The sequence below is a fragment of the Mauremys mutica genome, chromosome 5, assembly GCF_020497125.1.
Source record: "Mauremys mutica isolate MM-2020 ecotype Southern chromosome 5, ASM2049712v1, whole genome shotgun sequence".
NCBI classification, from domain to species: Eukaryota; Metazoa; Chordata; order Testudines; family Geoemydidae; genus Mauremys; species Mauremys mutica.
In genome coordinates, this window is record NC_059076.1 from 90,781,880 (window position 1) to 90,803,235 (window position 21,356).

Genomic DNA, 21,356 nt, shown 5'->3' on the forward strand with positions numbered 1-21,356 from the left:
AAATTGCACTTTTCAGTTACATAGTATTGTTCCCTCTTTTTGACCCGCATGCCTAGTCAAAGTTTGGAGCCCTGTGGATGTTTCAGTTATGAGTAGAAATTGGTGATAGTTAGGTATTTCTTTGATGTCATTTTGTTTGTTGTTCAAAGTCCTCTGTCTCTGAACACAAAGGGGACCAACTAGCAGGAAAGAGCTTCTTTTGCTCACAATCTTTTCAGCCTGCATTCCAACCCAAAGAACCTGTCCCCAGGTTTCTTCCTGAGTCATCCACACATTTTTTCAACTGTTCCTTTGGCCTGTCTCTGACTGACATTCATTCTCTCAATTTATGTGTGGTCTCTCCCCCAACACACACCTGATCACAGTACACAGTCAAATGTCATACCACTCCTACCTGGTGCAAGTTTCTGGGCAAACAATTAGACTCCACATTCCAGGGTGGCTGTATTTGCCAGATTATTTTCTGATTATTCACTATCCTGCTCTCAGGATCCTCTCTTGCAGAAGTTTTCAGTTGCTCTAGGATCCATTTCTGCTACTCCCTCCCCATGGTTCTAGTGGATGAACCAGGAACATGGGCACTTCTGAAAATTACAGGGAGGGAGGCATCTACTTTCTTGTTCTCCTGCTGGAGGCAGTGTTTGCAATTAGCCGCCCAACAAGGCATCAGCATTATCGTGCTTATGGTCAGGCCAGCGAATGATTGTAAAATCACAGCACTGCAGTTTCTCCAACCATTTGGCAAGCTGGCCCTCAGGATTTCTAAATCTAAAGAGCCATTCCAGGGAAGCATGGTCTGTCCTGACCATAAGTGTCCTCCCATACACTCAGAGATGAAAATGTTCTATAGATTTAACCACTACTAAGAGTTCCTCTTGAGTGGTGCAATTTCTCCCAAGGGAATTTAGACTTTTGCTATAATAAGTCCCTTGTGTTCTTGTGTCAATAATTCCCCCAAACCATAAGCATTGCTTCTGTGTCCAATATGAAAGAGGTTTTGAAACATGGATAGGCCAAGCTAGGAGCAGTCTCCAGAGCTGCCTTCAGCTCTGAAAATGCTTCGTCACACTCTGCTGACCACTGAAATGGTTTCCCTCTCTCACCCAACCTATGCAATGGTTTTGCAACATTGGCAAATCCACAAATGAACCTTCTATAGTAGGAGCAGATCCCTATAAAACTCTGCACATCTGTACAGCCCCATTTTTCTTTTGATCAGTGGAAATTCCCTCCTCACTAATTTTTTACCCAAGGTAGATTACATCTTGTTGGAACAACTCACATTTCTTTGGGTTCTGTTTCAAATTGGCCACCTTCAGCTTATCACAGACCACTTATAAAAGTTTTAGATCCTGCTCAAATGTTTTAGCAAGTGCCAGGATATTATCTAAAGCCTGGTCTACACTAGGCGTTTAAATCGGTTTTAGGAGCGTAAAACCGATTTAACGCCACAACCGTCCACACTAGGAGGCACCTTATATCGATTTTAATGGCTCTTTAAACCGGTTTCTGTACTCCTCCCTAACGAGAGGAGTAACGCTAGTATCGGTATTACCATATCGGATTAGGGTTAGTGTGGCCGCTGATCGATGGTATTGGCCTCCGGGCGGTATCCCACAGTGCACCAGTGACCGCTCTGGACAGCATTCTGAACTCGGATGCACTGGCCAGGTAGACAGGAAAAGCCCCGCGAAGTTTTGAAATTCATTTCCTGCTTCCCCAGCATGGAGATCTCATCAGCACAGCTCATCAGCACAGTTAACAATGCAGTCTCCTGAGAATCGTAAAAGAGCCCCAGCATGGACTGCACGGGAGTGCGCGAGGTGTTTAAAACATTCACGATTGCGGTATTGAGCTGAGCAGGGTCCATGCTTGCTGTGCTATGGCGTCTGCACAGTTCACCAAGCAAAAAAGGCGCGAAACGGTTGTCTGCTGCTCAGGGAGGGAGGGGTGAGGCTGTACCCAGAACCACCCACGACAATGATTTTTGCCCCATCAGGCACTGGGATCTCAACCCGGAAATGCCAAGGGGCGGGGGAGGCTGCGGGAACTATGGGATAGCTACGGGATAGCTACCCACAGTGCAACGCTCCAGAAATCGACGCTAGCCTCGGACCATGGATGCACACCACCGATTTAATGTGTTTAGTGTGGCCGCGCGCACTCGATTTTATAAAATCTGTTTTACAAAACCGGTTTATGCAAATTCGGAATAGTCCCGTAGTGTAGACGTACCCTAAGTGTAACAGGCAGGATGAGAGAGGCTTGTCATGTAATACCCTCTCCATGAGCCTCTCAAATGTGGCTGGTGCATTAGACAAGTCACAAGCCATCATTTTAAACTGCCACAAGCCTTGTCCTTTAATCTTTTGCATCCACTTCCACAACCCACTTTTAAGATCCAGTGTGGAAAACCAGACTGAACCTGCTACAGCATCCAGAGTATCTATTGGTGATAATGGTTAAGAATCCTTTAAAATGACTTCATCTAATTTTTTTTTTATAGTCCACACAGAATCTGGTGCTGCCATCCTTTTTCTTAACCAGAACTATGGGGAGGGCCAAGGCCTGGTTGAAGGCTCAATAATGCCTTTCTGATATGCTCCCTCAATAGTCTGTAGTGCCTCTTCCTTTTTTTTGGCTACTGGTAACCAGTGAAGTGGCTGTTTAATGGGTTGGTGTCCCCCACTATCAATCTTGTGCTGGACAAGTGAAGTACAACCTATGTCTTTGTTGGACTGAGAGAAGAAGTGATTCCTAATCAGAAAGACTGTTCTGCTGTTCCCCATTTCAGTATACAGCACTGTGCTGGAACAGGTCCAGTAGAAGCTCTGGGAGCTCACTTTCACTCACTACCCCCTTAAAGGTTTCTTTTCCTACACCAGTATTTACCAGATTCACCAGTTCACATTTCACTACTGCAGTCCGATTGTTTTACTATTTGCTCCTTGTCAGAGACATTCAGGAAACAAACAGGGGTCAGTTCTTGTTTCAGATCCACAATCTTAGCACCTAAGATTTCCCCGAGACCCTGGGTCTCAAAACAGGTTTCAATGACTCCCCATCCTTCCCTTGCTGGAAAGCTACTACTTCATGTAGCTGTTATAATGGTTTCTGCCCACAGGGACAAGACAATTCGTTCACTGCAAACTAATTGCCTACAAATCATCTTAAAGAAATTTCCACAGACTGAATTTGTAAGACACCTTTCCTGGCATTGATTACTCAGTTATTAGCCAGAATGAAATTCAAGCCAATTATTAGCTCATCTACTATTTCAGCCATCCAGACTTCTTGCTTGAATTTCAGGAGTCCAGTCTTCAAACCCAAATTTTGATGTGCCCTTGCCCCAGTCATGGTCTCAATTAGGTGGTTCAGTTTGGGATCCCCCATTCCCTAGCCTTTTTAGCATGTCTGATCTAATAACTTGTTATGTTTGAATCCATATACACGTCACAGATACTGTTGCACACTCACTAGCCCAACTCTTGTTGTTGTTTTACTGCCCAGATCTTAATATAAACTGTGGGGCTGATCTTGTAACTCCAAGTTTTGCCCCTTCACCTTGGTGTCCCACTGTTTCCTAACCTGAAAGAGAGGTCCACCTTAAATTTATTACAATCCTCATTTTTGCAGCCAATTTTGTCACAGTACCAGTATTTAGTTGAACTGTGTCCTTTACTTTTTGCATTATTGCCAGTTTCCCTTATTTTACAAACCAAATGTGTCATTTGTTCCAGTAGTTCAGTGCAGTCATGAACCAGATTAGAATCCCCTCTTTCATCATACATATTAGACACAGAGCTGTACTTACAGGGCTTATGGTGATCCACTTTTATCTTCCTCACTAGCAGTTGCTTCCTTTTCTGGTGAACTGCTGCAAGTAAAGATTTAAGTTCTGTGGCAAATCGCACCGCATCTCAGAATGTCTTTGGCCTCCTTTTGCTGATTTTGATTTGTAAGTACAAATCCAACTGAACATCTATAAATTGGTCCACTGCCAGTTAATCCTGGAAGGTCTCAGTGGTATCCAGATATGCCAGGAACATGAGTCTCCACAGGCCATCTGCTAGTTCAGGTGGGATTTATTGTTTCTCTCTCCTTCTAGCTCTTAGCTGGACTTTGGCTAGTTCAGACTGATGGCTAGCTCCAAAATGCGTGTGTAACATTTGTACCAGGTCCGGATAATTCTTTCTTTTCTAGGAGTAAGTTCTGCAGCACAATCAGAGCTGGGTCACCCAAGTTAGCTTCCAATAACAGCCCTTTCTGTCCGTGCTCCAGCCAGTCATTTAACCTATAATATTGAACTGGGCCGAATAAGCCTCTCAGAGTTTGTGTTATTTGACCTGTGACAGCCCAAATACTCCCCTCTGGGCTGCTGTGAGTTATAAACAGGGTAGAAAACTATTGTAAATGTCCAGACTTAACCAAGTCCTCTGGCTGGCACAGTTCCTCATCCAGGTGGCTCCCTTCCTGTTATGCTCTGATGTACCCCGGAAAAGATAGCCCAAAACACAAGGAAATTGAAGCAAGGTCTGCAGGGCAAGATCAGGGGTGGCAGGTTTATGCAAATTTTGGTGGTGCCCAGAATCCGCCCCTCCACCCACCCAAGGCTCTGGGAGGGAGTTTGGGTGAGGAAGGAGGTCTGGGGTGCAGGACCTAGGTTGGGACAGGGGATTGGGGTGCAGGCTCTGGGAGGGAGTTTGGGGATGGGAGGGGTGCAGAGGGATGGGCTGCAGGGGTGAGGGCTGTGGGTTGTGGCTGCAGATGAGAGGTTTGGAGTGTGGGAGGGGCTCAGGGTGAGAGTAGGGGCAAAGGTTCTGTCTGGGGCTGGAAATGGGAGGTTTGGGGTATGGGAGGGGCTCAGGGCAAGAGTAGGAGTGTGGGGGAGCCACCAGCCGAACCGTCTCACTCCCCCTCCAAACCCCTGCACCTTCCGCTTGCTCACAGTGTCCCTCCTCTCTCCCCCATCCCTGAGGAAAAGCGATGCGGCGAGCAGCAGGACCTGGGGAGGGCAGTGGAGTGCAAGTAGGCAGACGGCGGCAGCGGCAGCAGGCAGTGGGTGGGGGGGCTCGGGGAAGGGGCAGGGCCACCGCAGCTCAGGTGTCCCTTGGGGGTGGCTACGCTTTGGGGGTGACTTCAGCTAAAGGTTCCAACAGTGGGGAGAGGCTCCAGTATCAGGAAAACTACATGGAAAGGCTCTCTGGCAGTGAGGAGCTGCTGGAGCCTCACTCTGCTGCCAGAGTCTTTCATTGAGGTGTGTAGCTACATGTGTAGTACCTACACATTGCCGTTAGTATAGACATAACCTACATATCTAGTTCTAATGGTTCAATTTGTTCTTGAGAAAGACAACTGTTTAAACACTTCCACTTTTGTTTTGATGAGTTTTGCCATAAAAGTACTTATTGTGTACATGATAGAAATTCAGTGTTAAATTAATCCTTAGTGTAAAATTATGGTAACCCAATAAATAGAGACTGAGGTTATGCTAGACCACAAAAACCTTCTTCCAAACAAAAAGTATTTCATCTTGCTAACCCATCCGTCACTTAACTCTACTTTCACCATGCTCATCTAATTCAGTGTTTTGGCCTCAGCAAAATGTTTGAATGGTAAATGCTCAACAAAGGGGAAGGTCCTTTTCTTCCTTTTCTTGTTTTGTTTTGTTTTGTTTTGTTCCGTGCATATATTTACTAATTTAATTTCTTCATATATCCCACCCAGGAGTCCTCCTCAGTTGGAGCATGCTGCCTTTTGTGAGCAGTGTTGGAAAGTTACTGCAGAATACTTCTGAAATAGAAAACATTAGGCCTGTTCTTGCTGCTGCTTTGTGTTTGAAACTATCACTAATTTAAATGGGAACTCAGCACACAACTTCAAGATCCATACCTATGTTATTCAACAGTGACTATAGTCCAGGGGTCGGCAATCTTTGGCACGTGGCCCAGCAGGGTAATCCACTGTCAGTCCGCGAGACATTTTGTTTACATTGAGCATCCACAGGCACAGCCCCCTGCAGCTCCCAGTGATCGTGGTTTGCCGTTCCCAGCCAATGGGAGCTGCCGGAAGTGGCGACCAGCACATCCCTGTAATGATCAATGTAAACAAAATGTCTTGCGGCCTGCCAGCGGATTACCCTGGTGGGCTGCATCCCGAAGGTTGCTGACCCCTGCTATAGTCAAATTAATGAAGAAACCAAAAAGAAACACCATGGCCCAGATCTTAAGAAAATTTGTGCAAGAATGTTTTATGGACAATTTTCTGCACTCTTCAAATCTTGGCTTTACACACACAGTTCAAAAAGATGGATGGCACCTTAGCTTGCACATGCAGATGCTGTGACTAGGGTTGCCAACTTTCTATATGCAGAAAACCAACCACCCTTGCCCCGTCCCTGCCATGCCCCTTCTCTAAAGCCATACCCCCTGCACTCACTCCATCCCTTCTCCCTCCATTGCTCACTCCCCCACCCGTGCTCACTCACTCATTTTCACTGGGCTGGTGCAGGGGGTTGAGGTGTGGGTTCTGGCAGGGGTTTTGGGTTCTGGGATGGGGCCCTGGAATGAGGGGTTTGGGGTGTAGGAAGGGCCTCCAGGCTGGGGGTGGTGTCGAGGTGTTTGGAGGGTAAGGTGGGGGGGGTCCAGGCCAGGAGAGGGGGTTGGGGTATGGGAAGGGGTGCCAGCTCTGGGATGGGGGTACAGGCTCTGGGGTGGGCCCAGAAATGAGGGGTTCAGGGTGTTTGTGGGGGGTCCAAGCTGAGGCAAGGAGTTGGGGTATGGGAGGGGGTGCAGGATGCAAAAGGGAGTTTGGATGCAGGAGGGGGGTGAGGGCTAGGGAAGGGGGTTGGGGTGCGGGAGGGAGGGAGTGCAGGGTGCAGGCTCCAGGAAGCGCTCACCTCAGGCGGCTCCTGGAAGCAGCAACATGTCCCTCTGGCTCCTAGGCAGCACTGTGGCCAGGCGGAGGCGCAGCACCACCCCCACATCGCCCATTGGCTGGGCACATGGCGGTGCAGAGCTCAGTGTGCAGAGCTTCCCTGGCTGCCCCTGAGCCTTGGAGTCAGAGGGACATGCCAACCACTTCCCAGGAGCAGTGGAGGGAGCCTGCCTGCACCACAACTGGATTTTTAATGGCTCAAGCAGAGCTGCCAGGGTCCCTGTTTGACCGGGTGTTCCAGTTGAAAACTAGATGCCTGGCAACCCTAGCTATGACTACAACAAATATGTATGCAGAAGATTGTGGTGCAACTGTAGAGGTGCTATCTGAAAGCTGACCCTGTTTGTAAAACTACTACAATTTACACAAGTAAGTTAAATGGCATATTAGAAGAACAGATCCAGGAACTATTAAAACTAAATTAGAGGTTCAGGAAGGAAGCCTTTGGGCCCAGCCTGCCCCACTATATCTGCAGCTAATGCCAGGCCTGGAGGGAAGATAAAAGAAGGGAGCCTGGCTCAGTTCAGGGCTGAGTGGTGAAGAGGCAGGAGCTAGCTGTATCCCTGCCTGAAGCAGCCAGGGTACCCGTCTGTAATAAGCACTAGTTTCCCAGCCAAGAAGACTGTGGAGGAACCCCCAGCATGGGAGGTAACTGACTGAGCAAACCCCAGAGACATTGTGGCTGCCCCAACCGAAGGAGTATGGGACCACTGCAAGGCACCACCTGGACCACAGAAGGAATTCTCTGGGAAGCAAGACACCTGGTAAATTGGACTAGAGGGGCCATACTCCAAACTGAACAAACTGGAAGGAAATAGTCCAGGGTAGTGGATTCTGACTTGCCACTGAGAGGGACACCAACCCTCGTGTTCAGGGGTTGACATACACAGAGCCCTGGGCTGGGACTGGTGGAGATGGAGGGCCCAGCCCAGGCCTGAAAGCCAGGTGATCTAACCACTAGGCCTCCCAAGCCCTGTTACAAGAACCTATGTCAAAAGATCAGTCTTGAATTGTGGGTTGTTTTATTTTGTTTGGAGAATGGTACAGAGTTAACATGGAAGAGGTTGTTGTTTTTTTTCCCCTTCCTTTTCCACAACACTTTATAAAGTATGGTGAAGGTTTCCAGTATCTTGGCATCATTCTTCATTTTTGTTTTAGACCATTCTCCTTTGTTCCATTGCTGGAAGCAATCACAGAACACTTTACTCTCAACTAAGCACAAGTAACAAGTAGTTGATGTAGGAAAACACTATTCAATTGCTGGACCAAATATGTAAAGCCTGTTGCTTGTGGAGATATTTAGCCACAGTTGTCTCAGGGCTGAGGTTTTTCTCAGACTTCAGTCTCCTAAATGTCTGTGAAACCTCATGCCAGCAGGCATTAAGATGCCTGGAGTTATCTCTACTGCCTCCAGCACATTCAGATCAGGTGAATAAGAGTGTACTTGAAATGTAGGGAACTTTCTGCAATTCTTCTTGAACACAAATTCTCATTACCAAATGCTCAATGCTATCACCAGTAGTTAGCATTGAAGAGCTACCTTATTTGAACCTGTGTTCCAAGTACTTAGACAGTTAATCACTACAAAAGAATTTAGTTTACGCTGCACTTTGTGGTTGTAAGGACTAAATTGCAATTTATATATGAGATAAATAAAAACTACTTTAGACTTGAGCTTGTTATTTTCTTTCATAATTAACTTTACTTTCTCATATAATAATGGACCTTCTGCTTCTTAATCTGCATTCCAGGGCCTATCATTTTCATGCGCCAAAGTTATGAATGAGCCTCTCTAATAGCTCACAGGACCTCAGAGAGAACTGTTCCAGATCCCTTGATGTTAAATAGCATTCAACCACCCTTTAGAATTAAGATTTTTTTTTCTTGTTGGCATATTTCAGATTGCTCAGCAATCTTAGTTCATAGTTCATGAGAAGAGCACAGCACTTGAGAACATTCATCTTTTCTTGTACTGAAGTCAAAGTCCCTCAAAAGCTCTCTGTGTGTTTGAACTAGATTACACAGACGATAAGAATTAGGATATAGAGTTTTTCATGAGTTTTACAACAATAGCAAACTATCCCAATGAATAAAGTCAATAGGAGTTGCACCCATTTATGCCAGGGGTAAATTTGACTAAATAAATTCTCACATATTTTCCCATGAGCTTGAGAAAACTTGGAGGTTTGGCTTTGCACAGGTTCACCTGATCCAAAGCCCACTGAGGTATGGAAAGGCTTCTGTTGACTTCATTGATATAGATTCTTACCGCTCAGTTTCACTTTGAGTGTCTAGTTTGATAAATTCAACAATTTGAAAATGAAATTCAGCCAGAACGGTTAGGGATTCACCTGGTTTCATTTCAAAATCGTGATAAACCATTAACCTCATCTCGTTTGGCTGCAAAAACTATGAGCTGGGCCAGGTTTACACGTAACTGGGTGCAGGTTCATTTCATACATTCATAAATCTTAGCTGACCTTTTAACTAACCTGTTTGTGTTTGTAACAAGACCCAAAAGGAGCTGAGTTTGATGTTGCCATTCGCTGGTTTCACTACAAAAATGTTACACAATTTTACCTAGTGATGTGTCCTAATCTGTTGGATTTAATGTGATACAAATGCAGAGGTCAGGAATTTAGGTTTTGTTGTTTTTATTTTAAATCTGGTTAAAATTTATTTTAAATCTGGTTAAAATCTGTACAAAAAGGCCAGTTCTGTGGAGTTCTCGCAATAGTATAGAAATACAGAATGTGTCAAGTTCCACTTCTGGTCCTGCTAAATTGCTGTATTTCTTCCAGCCTTATAATTAGTGCTCAGATTACTGTCATAGTACTCTCCTCAAAGTGTAAGTGTTTCCCTTCATAACAAATAGAACTGAGGTCAACTAAAGGTAATAGCTTTTTTTTTGCTTAGTTGGAAAGTATGGATGCAAGTGTCGTGCCAGTTTACAACACAAGAAAAGGAAATCAGGAAGTTATTGGCCATTTAAAAGAACGTTGCTTATAGGTTCTGTTCTCATCAGTCTCTTTCACAACATGATTCTAAGGTTGTTGATTTTATGTTGTTACTAATCTTTGTCACAAGACCACAGTAATAGAATTTTATTCATTCTACACTCTGTCACTCCAGAAGACTTGACATTTGCAGACAATTTTGTATTTATGTCCAGCTACTACCTTTTCCCACAAATTAGTTTGGCTTTAGCTAAAGCAGTGTAATAGATAGCCAATCAACATACAGAATGCTGAAGATAATACAATGTACTACTGTAACAAATTGGTACAGGACAGCTCTCATAAGACAAAACATAGACAGCAAGCTTGCAAAAGTAAGAAGCATTAAACCCACTGTGACAGACATAGCCAGACAGCAGGTATATTATCTCTGTATTAGACTATCTTCTCAATACTTCTCAATAATAAAGGAGGTGGTGTGTGGTTTCTGTTGAAAGCTAAAGAACTAGCTGACTGTCATGGTTATTGTGAGATGTTTGCACAGCAAATAGTCTGAGATATGTAAATGTAGAATATTGGTTGCAAAATTGTTGAAATGAGACTTGTCACCTGAGGCAAGGTGGGGTCTTAGGGCTCAATCAACATTGAGAACAATGGATATCTGTGGAGGCAGCACTTGTTTACTGTCTGAACCAGCTGGAGACTTGTTCATTTACAAAGACAAATGAACCACAGAGGAGTTCTCTGAAGAAGGAGCTCTCTGGGTTAACAGACAGTGGTCTGTAACTATATGAGAGCAGAAATAACTACACAAGTTGTTATCCATTACAGAGGAGTAACTCTGCCAGCGGAAAAAAAAAAAAAAAAAAACAGGAGTACTTGTGGCACCTTAAAGACTAACAAATGTCCCATGAAAGGTGGATCCCAGCTTTCTGAACTGGACAAGTGCTGTAGTGATTGACGATTGTGGGAGAAATGCCTTATTAGATAGGAAAGTAACCTGCTAATGAGGATAGGCTTTATATTGTATTTCATGTTTTTCTTTTACGTTTAACCTTATGTTTACAATCCCTTATACTTGCTTTTTATTTAAATCTCTATCTCAAGCTCTGCTAAACAAACTTCAGTTTGGTTTGATTACAGATCTGTCTAAGTGCTTTGTGCTAAGGAAAGCGGTGAACTGGGATGCAGAGGATCGGTTTACAGGATGGATGCTCAGAAAAAAAGAGACTGGGCACTAAAGAAGGGTGTGTAAATTGCTAGCATGCAAAGAAAAGGACTGAGGCTCGTGGAGCCTGGAGCAGAGCGCATGTGCTGCCAGCAGAGTTATGAGGCTTTCTGCCCGGTGGCCACAGACAAGGCTTTCTCATGCTGTGAACAGGTGATAGTGATTCGTACTGGACACGTCTGGTAATCCCGAAAAGTGTCACAGCCACTGTAATGAAAAGAATTGTAAACAAAATAAGAACAACCAGAGGTGGGCTAACAATTTACAACAAACAATATACTCAAAGAAGTTAGCCCCCCTTCTCCTTTGTGAATTGTCTGTGAACCAAGTGTGATCCAAATTTGCTTGCTTTGGTGAATGCATTTTTCCCAATATTTTTACCAGCTGTAGCTATTACAGTTACTCATACACACAGCCTAAAGAGTGGTAGGTACTAGAGAACAAACAAACAATACAATTCTGCTACAATGTAATTTTTATACATGACATTGTGAATGGGATCAACAAACAATAAGGAGCAGAAAGAGGATAGTGAAAAATGAGCTCTCCTTTTATAGGACAGAATGAATGGCCAGATAAAGTATGCTCTCTCTGAATTTTCAATTGCCATCAAGCTATGCTAGGCAGAGTTTGCTTTAATCACCTTTTCAACCCCTACAATCCTTGGGTAGCAAGGAGCTTCTCTGAGATGCATAGGCCTCCAGGAACCATTTCACTATCTGGGGATTGCCTGCCACATGCATTTTTAAATCCATGCCTCTGACACGCCCCTAGGTCAGGACTGGTGACCAAGGTGGCAGAGGGCCTGCTAGAGTAGGGAAAAGCAGGGGGCACTAGGGTCAGAATCTGGTCCAGCATCTGTAGTTTGTGGAATGAGTTTCTGAAGTCCTTCAGGATCCATTATGTTGAAAGTTATGTGCTATAAATGTAAGATAATTATCTTGTGTGTAAGATAAGCTATATCAATCACAACATTAACTTTGTCTTTGTTTTGTATCCTGTAGTCACATGAGTTAGTCCCATTTCATCTGTATCAGTATTTCATCTCTTGTAGGTACAATGCAATGTAGCCCCAGTCTGAGAGGTCTATGTTTTCCATGTATGTCTGCCCACAGTAACATGGACTTACCTAATAAGCAGTCTAGCTTAATTTGGTTTTCTATTTCAGTGGTGCTATGCTTTATAATTAGCTGTTGGCTACAGTATGCCATGCTGAGATAACGTGGCCATGTAATAATGATCCCTCCGAATTGTGTTTGTCATGGGGATTTGGCACAATATTGACTGATTACAATGTGATTTTAAAAACTGAATTCTCTAAATAGCAACTTGTGACGGGACCCCTTGGGACAGTCACCTGATGTGTTGGAACTACCTCTGAGCCCATTTTCCCTGCCAGCTTGGGACTCCAGACCCCTGTCTTCTGGAGCCAGACATGCTAGCCTGCTGCAATACAGACCCAGGTCTGGTCCACACCCCCAAAGCTGCAGACTTTAACCAAAAACTGCTCAGCGGATAGCCTATCTCCAGCACTCAGTTCCCAATGGGATCCAAACCCCAAATAAATCAATTTTACTCTGTATAAAGCTTATACAGGGTAAACTCATAAATTGTCCGCCCTCTATAACACTGTTAGAGAGATATGCACAGCTGTTCGTGCCCCAGGTATTAATCATGTACTCTGGGTTAATTAATAAAAGAAAGTGAGTTTATTAAGTATAAAAGGTAGGATTTAAGTGGTTTCCAGTAATAACAGACAGAACAAAGTAAGTGACCAAGCAAAATAAAGCAAAAGCATGCAAGTCTAACTCTAATGCATTAAGAAACTGATACAGGTAATATCTCACCCTCAGAGATGTTCCAAAAAGCTTCTTTCACAGACTAGACTTCTTCCTAGTCTAGGCTTAATCCTTTCCCTTGGTACAGTCCTTGTTAGTTCCAGCTCAGGTGGTAACTAGGGGTTTTCTCATGACTGACTGCCTCCTTTGTTCTCTGACACCCCCTTTTATAGCTTTGGCACAAGGCAGAAATCTTCTATCTCTCTGGATCCCCACCCCTCCTTCTAAATGGAAAAGCACCAGATTTAAGATGGATTCCACCATGCTTCCTGGCCTGGCTTACAGGAACAAGTAAACAGATCAATTTACAACCAATTGTCAGGGCCACTGGGGGGAGGGGGGAACAAGTGGGGCAATTTGCCCCAGGCCCCCATGAGAGTTTTCGGGGCCCCTGGAGTGGGGTCCTTCATTCGCTCTGGGGCCCTGGAAAACTCTCGCGGGGCCCGGGCCCCCGAAGCTTCTTCCGCTCCGGGTCTTCAGTGGCAATTCAGTGGTGGTAGGGGGGGGTCATTCCACTCAGGGACCCGCCGCCAAAGTGCCCCAAAGACCCGCAGCGGGGAGTCCTTCCGCCCCGGGACCTGCCACCAAGGTGCTGGGTCTTTGGTGACAATTCGGCGGCAGGGGCCCCCCGCCGCCGAAGACCCCAGGCCCCCTGAATCCTCTGGGCGGCCCTGCCAATTGTCCTAGTCAGTGGGAGCCATCAAGATTTTAAACTATCATCAATGGCCCACACTTTGTATAAATACAATAGGACCTCAGAGTTAAACTTTCTATTTCTAGCTTCAGATGCAAGAATGATACAGGCATACAGATTATAAGCTTTGTTATGATATCTTACAAGAGACCTTTTGCTTAAAACATATTTCAGTTACATCATATTTACACTCATAAGCATCTTTCCATAAAACATTATGAAGTGCAACATCACACAATTTACTTTGTTTTGTCCTGGGTTTTTTAAAAGTGATTTTCTATCTGATGGGCTGCAAAGTTTCACTATTAAAATAGCATATTTATTAGCGCAAATGTCTTGGTTGGTCACAGAGAAGTGCAGGATAGCTAAATCAAAACTGACTGAGCCAGTGCACACGAAAAACAACAACAAGAAAAACCCAATTCAGGATGAACTTGTTCTGAGTTTTAGACAAAACCCCCTCAAAGAAGGGAAGTACTGCAGTGGGATTTGTGCATTAAGATTGAAAGGCTGGCGAATTTGAGAGTCAGTACATTTTTTAACACAAAATCAGATAAAGCTTAAGAGGTTCTGTCAGCAGAGGGTACCCTGATTAGCAAGATCTCCCCACATCCCATCTGAGGGGTGCAGAAGTGGGAAAGTAGTGCTGTATCCGTGGTAGTGCATCCAACCACCCAGCCCTTCCTGGAACCCAGAGGAAAACCACCAATGGGAACTTATGGGGGTTCACACTCCATGTGGTTTCCTAGTGCAGAAGAGGGAACAGCCACTATCCAAACCATGCTCTTCTGCAGCGGCAGTGACAATCCACATGGCTAGATGTCTCAATTATTATCCCAGGGAGTAATACAACAGTATGACTTTTCCTAAGGTCAGATATCCTGTGAGAGTTTCTGTGAGAATCTGTTTAGTTGTACCCTTTATCTTGTATTGAAAGGGGACAGTGTTTCACTATGTTGTACCTCAATCAAGTGTTGCCTAACGCTTCTCTCTCTCTTTCTCCCAGATATCATCTCCTTAAAAGTTTAACTAGAATATTGAAAGCATGTTTTGGAAACAGTTTTAGAACAGCCCAGTAAATTCTACTCAATCAGATGAACACTAGTCTGGGACTCAAAGTATCTATAAGGAGCATTAAAAACCTGTACTTGCCAGAAAAATATCTTGTTTGTTTTTTAATTAATCATTATATTTTGGTTTATAAATTAGGGAAATATTTTCCATGGCTAATTTGTTTTAAATATTGTTCAGTTGGATGGTTCAAGCTATACTTAAGAAAAATACTCTGATCTTTTTTAGCATCTGGACCTGAAGTCCTTTATGTGGGAGAAAATATAGGCAGTGCTATCATTTTCTCAACATGTGGAAAAGCTCTCTTTTGGAATCCATATACCATTTCCTCTCTCCTAAAAGGATGAGGAATATGGCCCCAGTATAGTAGTATGAGATATAATCTTCAGTGAGAGATAAGATTCTCAGGCTTTTACCCAAGTTTATCTTAGCTGTACATTGCTGTGCAAAAAGATAAAAAAAAAATGTATCTGATTTATATAACTGCTTGTAAAAAATCAACAGATAGTTTTGAAACAGGATATATTGCATTATCCTGAGCTCTTGCTGTCAGTTCAGATGAATGCCTTCACAGTTTATGAAAAGAGATTTAATACCTTTCCATTTTTGAACAGGATATTTTTTAGCAGCGCAAGACAAGGAAGAAGAATTTAATGTCATATGAAATGTATAACACTAATGTAAGATTTTAGGCTCAGTCCAACTGGCTGCAGATCAAAGATACTCAGAGAAACTCAGCCAACTCTTTTCGTAAAAGGTCTCTTTCTTTTGTGGGTGAGCAAAGCTGGTCTTTCCAGCCCCACACTAAGTCTGCCTCTGAAATCTAAGGCATCTAGCACTGTAGAAACCAACAGGATCTGACTTTTTTATATTTTTGATTCAGCATGTCTGATCTGGGCAGTCAAGCCCACCCAATGGTGCTTAACTAGCGATTCATAGATTCAGTTGTACAAATGTAAGCATGCAATTTGTACAGTTGTGTAAAAAATATCATTTTCAGATATGCAAGTGAGCCTCTACAGTTTACAAATCCGGCCCTAAAAACATTTTTTTTCTTAAATGCAGGATTTCCCTGACAGCCATTTTTAAAATACTGATTGGTCTTATGATGAGAAATTTTGAAAAAGCTTCTACAACTTCATATTTATCTTCTGCTTTCACTAGCACCTTATGGAATATTTTAATTCAAACACAACTACAATTATGAACAGAAATTCACAAAGTGCAATTTGTGATGTAAGAGCCTTTTAAAATTTATTATTGCATTTGTTCACTCACTAATTTTCAATATTCAGCAGCTTGCAGTAAGTTATAAAAATTAGTGTTCTCTTATACTTAGCATTTTCTTGTGTTTGTTTTTTTTACTACATCATGGATTGGTTTTGAAAAGAAATATTCTGGGAAAATTTTGAGAACAATGCAGTAAGAATTATCTTACCAAAACTGATCAAAGATCCATTTAGTCTGGTATCTTGGTTCTAACACCATATTCTTATGAGGGATATATAAAATCCTTATAATGTACAGTACCTAAAGCATTATTATGGAAGGACTACCCAAGGTTCTATAATTAAGGTTGCAGAAGGACATGTCACTGCTTCCCGGGAGCCACCTGAGATAATCGCTGCCCAGAGCCCGCACCCCAAACTCCCTCCCACACCCCCACACCCTGCCCCAGCCCAGAGTCTGCATCCCCAACCCACACCCCATACCCCTCCCACACCCCAACACCCTGCCTCAGCCAAGAGCCCTCCCACACTCCAAACCCCTCAGCCCCAGCCCAGAACCCCCTCCTGACCCCCAAATCCCTTATCCCTGGCCCAACCCCAGAGCCCACACCCCCAGATGGAACCTGCACCCCAGCCTCTGCCCCAGCCCAGTGAAAATGAGCAAGAGAGCAAGGGTCTGAGAGAGAGAGTGACGGAGGGAAGGGGGATGGAGTGAGCAGGGGCGTGGCCTCATAAGAAAGGGACAGGGCAAGGGTGTTCAGTTTTCTGCCATTAGAAAGTTGGCAACCCTATTTGTTCTGCTCCACAGTGGACAAATGAAGATATCTATAAGAGTACAAATAAAATATTAAAAGTTGAGATTAAATATTTTCAAGTCTTTAAAAATATCCCAGGGTAACATTCCCTTTTGGGTTTCATGTTTATTTCTTCATGTATGGAATTTTAAATTTGAAAACTCAAGCAAATTCCCAGGAGAAAACTTCATTAAGGTTGAGAGCACATATCAAGATAAAATACATTAAAGGGATATTGCAGTTATCCTAAACCCAAGCATTGTAAACACGGGCAATTCAAAGTTAAAATTACATTTAAAGGAAATCCAAATGTATTAAGCTATGTAAATGCACAGATAAGTACCCCTGTAGTGGCACGGAGTAGAGTGTTTAGTGGTGGGAAAAGAAAATGTGTCTTTAAAAATCAGTTTAATGTAATCTGGGACCACACACTGAAATGCCTTAGTCATAATTGTATGGTTATTGCATGGTTTTACTACATGGCAGAGTTAGGATTGTTTGGGTGCCTTTTCATACTTGAGCATGTTTGGATTTCTTTTAAGTGTAACCTTATCTCTGAATTTCCTAGGTTTCTAATGTTTGGTTTGTGGGTATTTGCAACATCTGATGGTTTGGGGGTAAATACAGTGTGTTTTAGCCTATATTACTGATATATTTGCTCATACTTAATTCTTAACATTGTTTTTGGGTACACCAGCTAAGATAAAACTTGCAGACTATAAATTTCAATACATCATGACCTAAATTGTTCCCTTTCTGGAGTCAGGGAGGAATTTTGACACGTTGTAAAATAAGTTCCCTGACAAAAAACATGTTAAGACTTATTTAAACTTTAGAATACATATCACTAGTTTAACTGAATAAGGCAGGTGTCCTGTGGCGAGTGGGAAGAAGAGAAGTATATGGCATGTTGTTAGACAGTATCATAATGCAAACACACAAGGGAGCCAGATTAAGGTGCACAGACAACTTTAATTCTAGCATCTTCTAACTTTTCAGAGCTTAACTCTGTAGCCTTTTTTTTTTTAATGTAATATACCTGACAACTACTGGATGTTACAATCATCTTGAAAATAATTTGCAATTGAGAAAAGATCTGGAGCGTGGCGGGTGAGGGAAAGGAAATATTGTCACTTCAAAAGAAAAGAAATGGATTGTTGGTGTCTTGCTAACTTCAGATAAAATCACAAGTTGGTAACAAAATCTCAGAATATACACATGAGGGAATATGGAGAAGACAAATAAGCCGTAAAAGTCTTGGAACTTGGTTTGATAATATCAAGGCTAAAATTGTTTCGACATACACTGAATAAATATTATAGAGGATTCATCTATCTTACTGGATTTCCAACTCAAGAATAGCTTTTTTTTTTAATGGTATACTTTAATTTTTGTTGGTATAATTGTTAGGCTTTTGTGAAAGAGACAGAAAGCAATGATAGAGATATACAATGAGTCATGCTCAAGTGCAGTGCAAATGGAAAAGTCTGTTTGTTTTTAAAAAAAACAAACAAATGAAAAACTCCTCAGCCAGGATGCTGTTCTGACTCCCATTCACAGGAGTATTGCAATAATACAGTACTTAGAGGCCTAAATATATCTTTGTTTTGAAAAGGATCCTAGGCCCAAACCCTCATCCCCTGCATCAGGCCTAATTATCTTTTCTGGATAATAATAATTAGGCTTATTATAAAAATAATAATGCTTTGCCGCTTCTTAATTATAAGTGATTCCTCTCTACCATTATTAATCCACTTCATGAAAAGCCAGCCTAAGGATTTAGGGGAGAATTTGTGAGAGGATTGTTTGGAATAAACTCCAAATCTGACTGATTCATTGTACGTAAAACCTCTGGGTGATATTTAATGCCTTTCCAACCCCCATCACTTTTCACCTCTTGCTGCAGAAATGCAGCTCATTTGCTTTTTCCTTTCGAGTTTCATGATTGTTTGCTATTGGTTTACATTTTCAGTGCTAAGATTCCAAGGAAGAGGAATACAAATGTATTTTAAAATAATCGGGGGATCTTGTTGATGCAGGCTTTTCTGGGCCCCGTAGGGTGGTTCTGCTTCTGTGGCAGCTGTGCTCCCCTCTTTAGGCAGGGGGGTTGACTAGTGAATCAACTTAGTCATAGCAATATCAGTCATGCACAACCCCGATCACCCACACAACAGTATGGTGGAGCGGCCATGGAGCCAGATACACCTCTACCTCAATATAAAGCTGTCCTCGGGAGCCAAAAAATCTTACCGTGTTATAGGTGAAACCACATTATACTGAACTTGCTTTGATCCACTAGAGTGCGCAGCCCTGCCCCCCGGAGTGCTGCTTTACCGCGTTATATGCAAATTCATGTTATATCGGATCGCGTTATATCGAGGTAGAGGTACAGTATGCGGAGGATTCCTCACCTCCCTGTGCAGCAAAGCCTCACCTGTTCCACTGCTTTCTGCATCCATGACACTATTTGTCCCCTAATATACCAAAGTCCAAAAACATCAACTAGAACAAAGAAATTCAGAGGTTTTGGTTGCAAGGGTTCAACTTGGAAGATAGTAAAATTCACTGCTTGCCATGTGGCTTCCCACTAACGCTATACATTTCAGGTTCACTCTAAAATCTGCTCACGTTCCCCAGGAGGCTCTGACAGCTCAGGGATCCCTTCAGCAAGTCTGGCCAGAATTTTAAATTGTAGCAAAAACTGAAACAAGAACCTGGGTTTTGCTTCTCATTATGAAAGTCTTACTCAGCTGTCCCAATGACTAATTAACACTCTACAGGGATGTTGGTTTGTATTTCTGCTTCTCTAATGCCCAACAAAACATTCACTGATTAGTTTCCATTTCCAATAGTTAAGAATACATAGGGCTTATTTTCCAAGAGCTGCAGTGGAGTTTAGCACCATAACTGCTTTACCTTCAGTGAGCATCATCCAGATGCTATTTTTCATAATATTTTAAGGCCCTAATCAGCCCTTGGATGCCTGTCATTGGAATCCAAAGCAAGTACAGAGGCAACAGGCTTATGTGTGGTTTGTCTGTGCCTCTGCTGGTCTGGGGATTCACACTCCAAGCTTCTTTTAAAGGAGGAATTATAACTCTTCTCTTTCCATCCCCCAACAAGGGAATGTGGGAGAGATTCTGGGATGGGAAGCATATGGAGTTTCCTGTCCCCTGTGCAGGCATCTATAAATACAGCCTGTATTTTATTACAGGACAGGGAGATTTCATGTACAGCAAGATTTTACAGCCAAGACACAAACTCTTCAAACAATTGGTTTTCTAAATGCATTGGTAAGTCCATACGGTACAGCAGCAGGATTAATGGGTGCCACTGTCAAAGGACATGGTATTCAGAGACAGCTGAAAAATGGCTTTCTGTGGATTTTTTTCCCATTTCTATCACACATTCAAAAATATGCCACTTATATTTTTACATATTTTACTTTGTTCATCAGAAGGAAAGAGAACTTTACTTCAAATAAAACGAATTAACTGTGGGGGTAGGGGTTTGGAAAAGGAGGATAAGTTTAGATAGCCCTTTTGAATGGGAGATTACTCATGAATTGGAGAAATCCCCACAGTGCATTTATGTCAATAGTATTGTACGTGTTCTTTCCTCACACATTCTAGTACAAGATGTATATTAAATATGTGTACCAAATGCTTAACTGGCAGTAAGTCAACCTTTTCTGAGTGAACAACCCATTGATGATACAAAATATTTTTCTTTTTTCCCTCAAAAAATGAGAGTTTGTTGCCCATTATTCAATGACTTTTTGTCAAATTAGGGAACAGAGAGCTTTTTATTCTTTCCATGAAGTGCCCTTTCAGATTCAGTAATTGTATGTTCTGTTCCTCAGGAAATGAGAGAAGATCGAGATCGGTCACGATTGGACTCCATGGTGCTGCTAATTATGAAACTGGACCAGCTCGATCAGGATATTGAAAATGCTCTCAGTACAGGCTCTTCACCATCCAGCACCCCAACGTACAAACGGAGGCATATACCTGTGAGCCTGTTTGCTAACTCTTTCTTTTTATTCTAATTAGATTTATTTTGGTTCATTCATTCATTTCTCTTCCTCTCTATCTCTCTCTCATTACTTTGATCAGCCTTTCACTTGCAGATTGCACTTTTCTGTGAAAAGAGAGCTGATATGTGGGAGAATTATGAAAACATCCCAGATGAAAGAATGGGAGAACAGCAAAATTCAAAAGGTGTCAGGCTGTTTCTATTACCTCTTATCACTAAGACAAATTAGAGTGGAGTTAGAATCACAATAACGTTAGCCTGTGAATATATGCACATTCCACTTGATTTGTAATAGCTAGAGTTGAAAATGTGCATTAGTTACAGTTTATTTTGTTCCTAGTTGTGGAGTCCAGAATTTTTTCAGCAGGGAGCCACTTGTGAACCACTTATGAAATCCTCCTTTGTTAGAATAATATTCCAGCATAATCCACAATTTTTATTTAGATGGAGAGTCTTTTGCAGAGGACAATATGAAAGAGGATAGAGCGGTTCACTAACTAATGAATAAATTGTTATTTTAAAAGATTTGTTTAAACAAGTAGATGTGAGCAATACTACCAACTTTTCAACAGGT

General features: G+C 42.6%; 1 protein-coding gene across 7 annotated transcripts in view; it reads left to right on the plus strand.

Annotated features, from left to right (window-relative positions):
• The window catches only part of DLC1 (DLC1 Rho GTPase activating protein), a 374,569-nt gene that overhangs the window by 82,696 nt on the left and 270,517 nt on the right, over positions 1 to 21,356 (plus strand). For all 7 annotated transcript variants that reach the window (XM_045018647.1, XM_045018650.1, XM_045018651.1 and 4 more), the window contains exon 3: positions 20,610 to 20,759. In XM_045018647.1, coding sequence (XP_044874582.1) covers positions 20,610 to 20,759 — 150 coding nt within the window. The remainder of the gene's footprint in view (positions 1 to 20,609; positions 20,760 to 21,356) is intronic.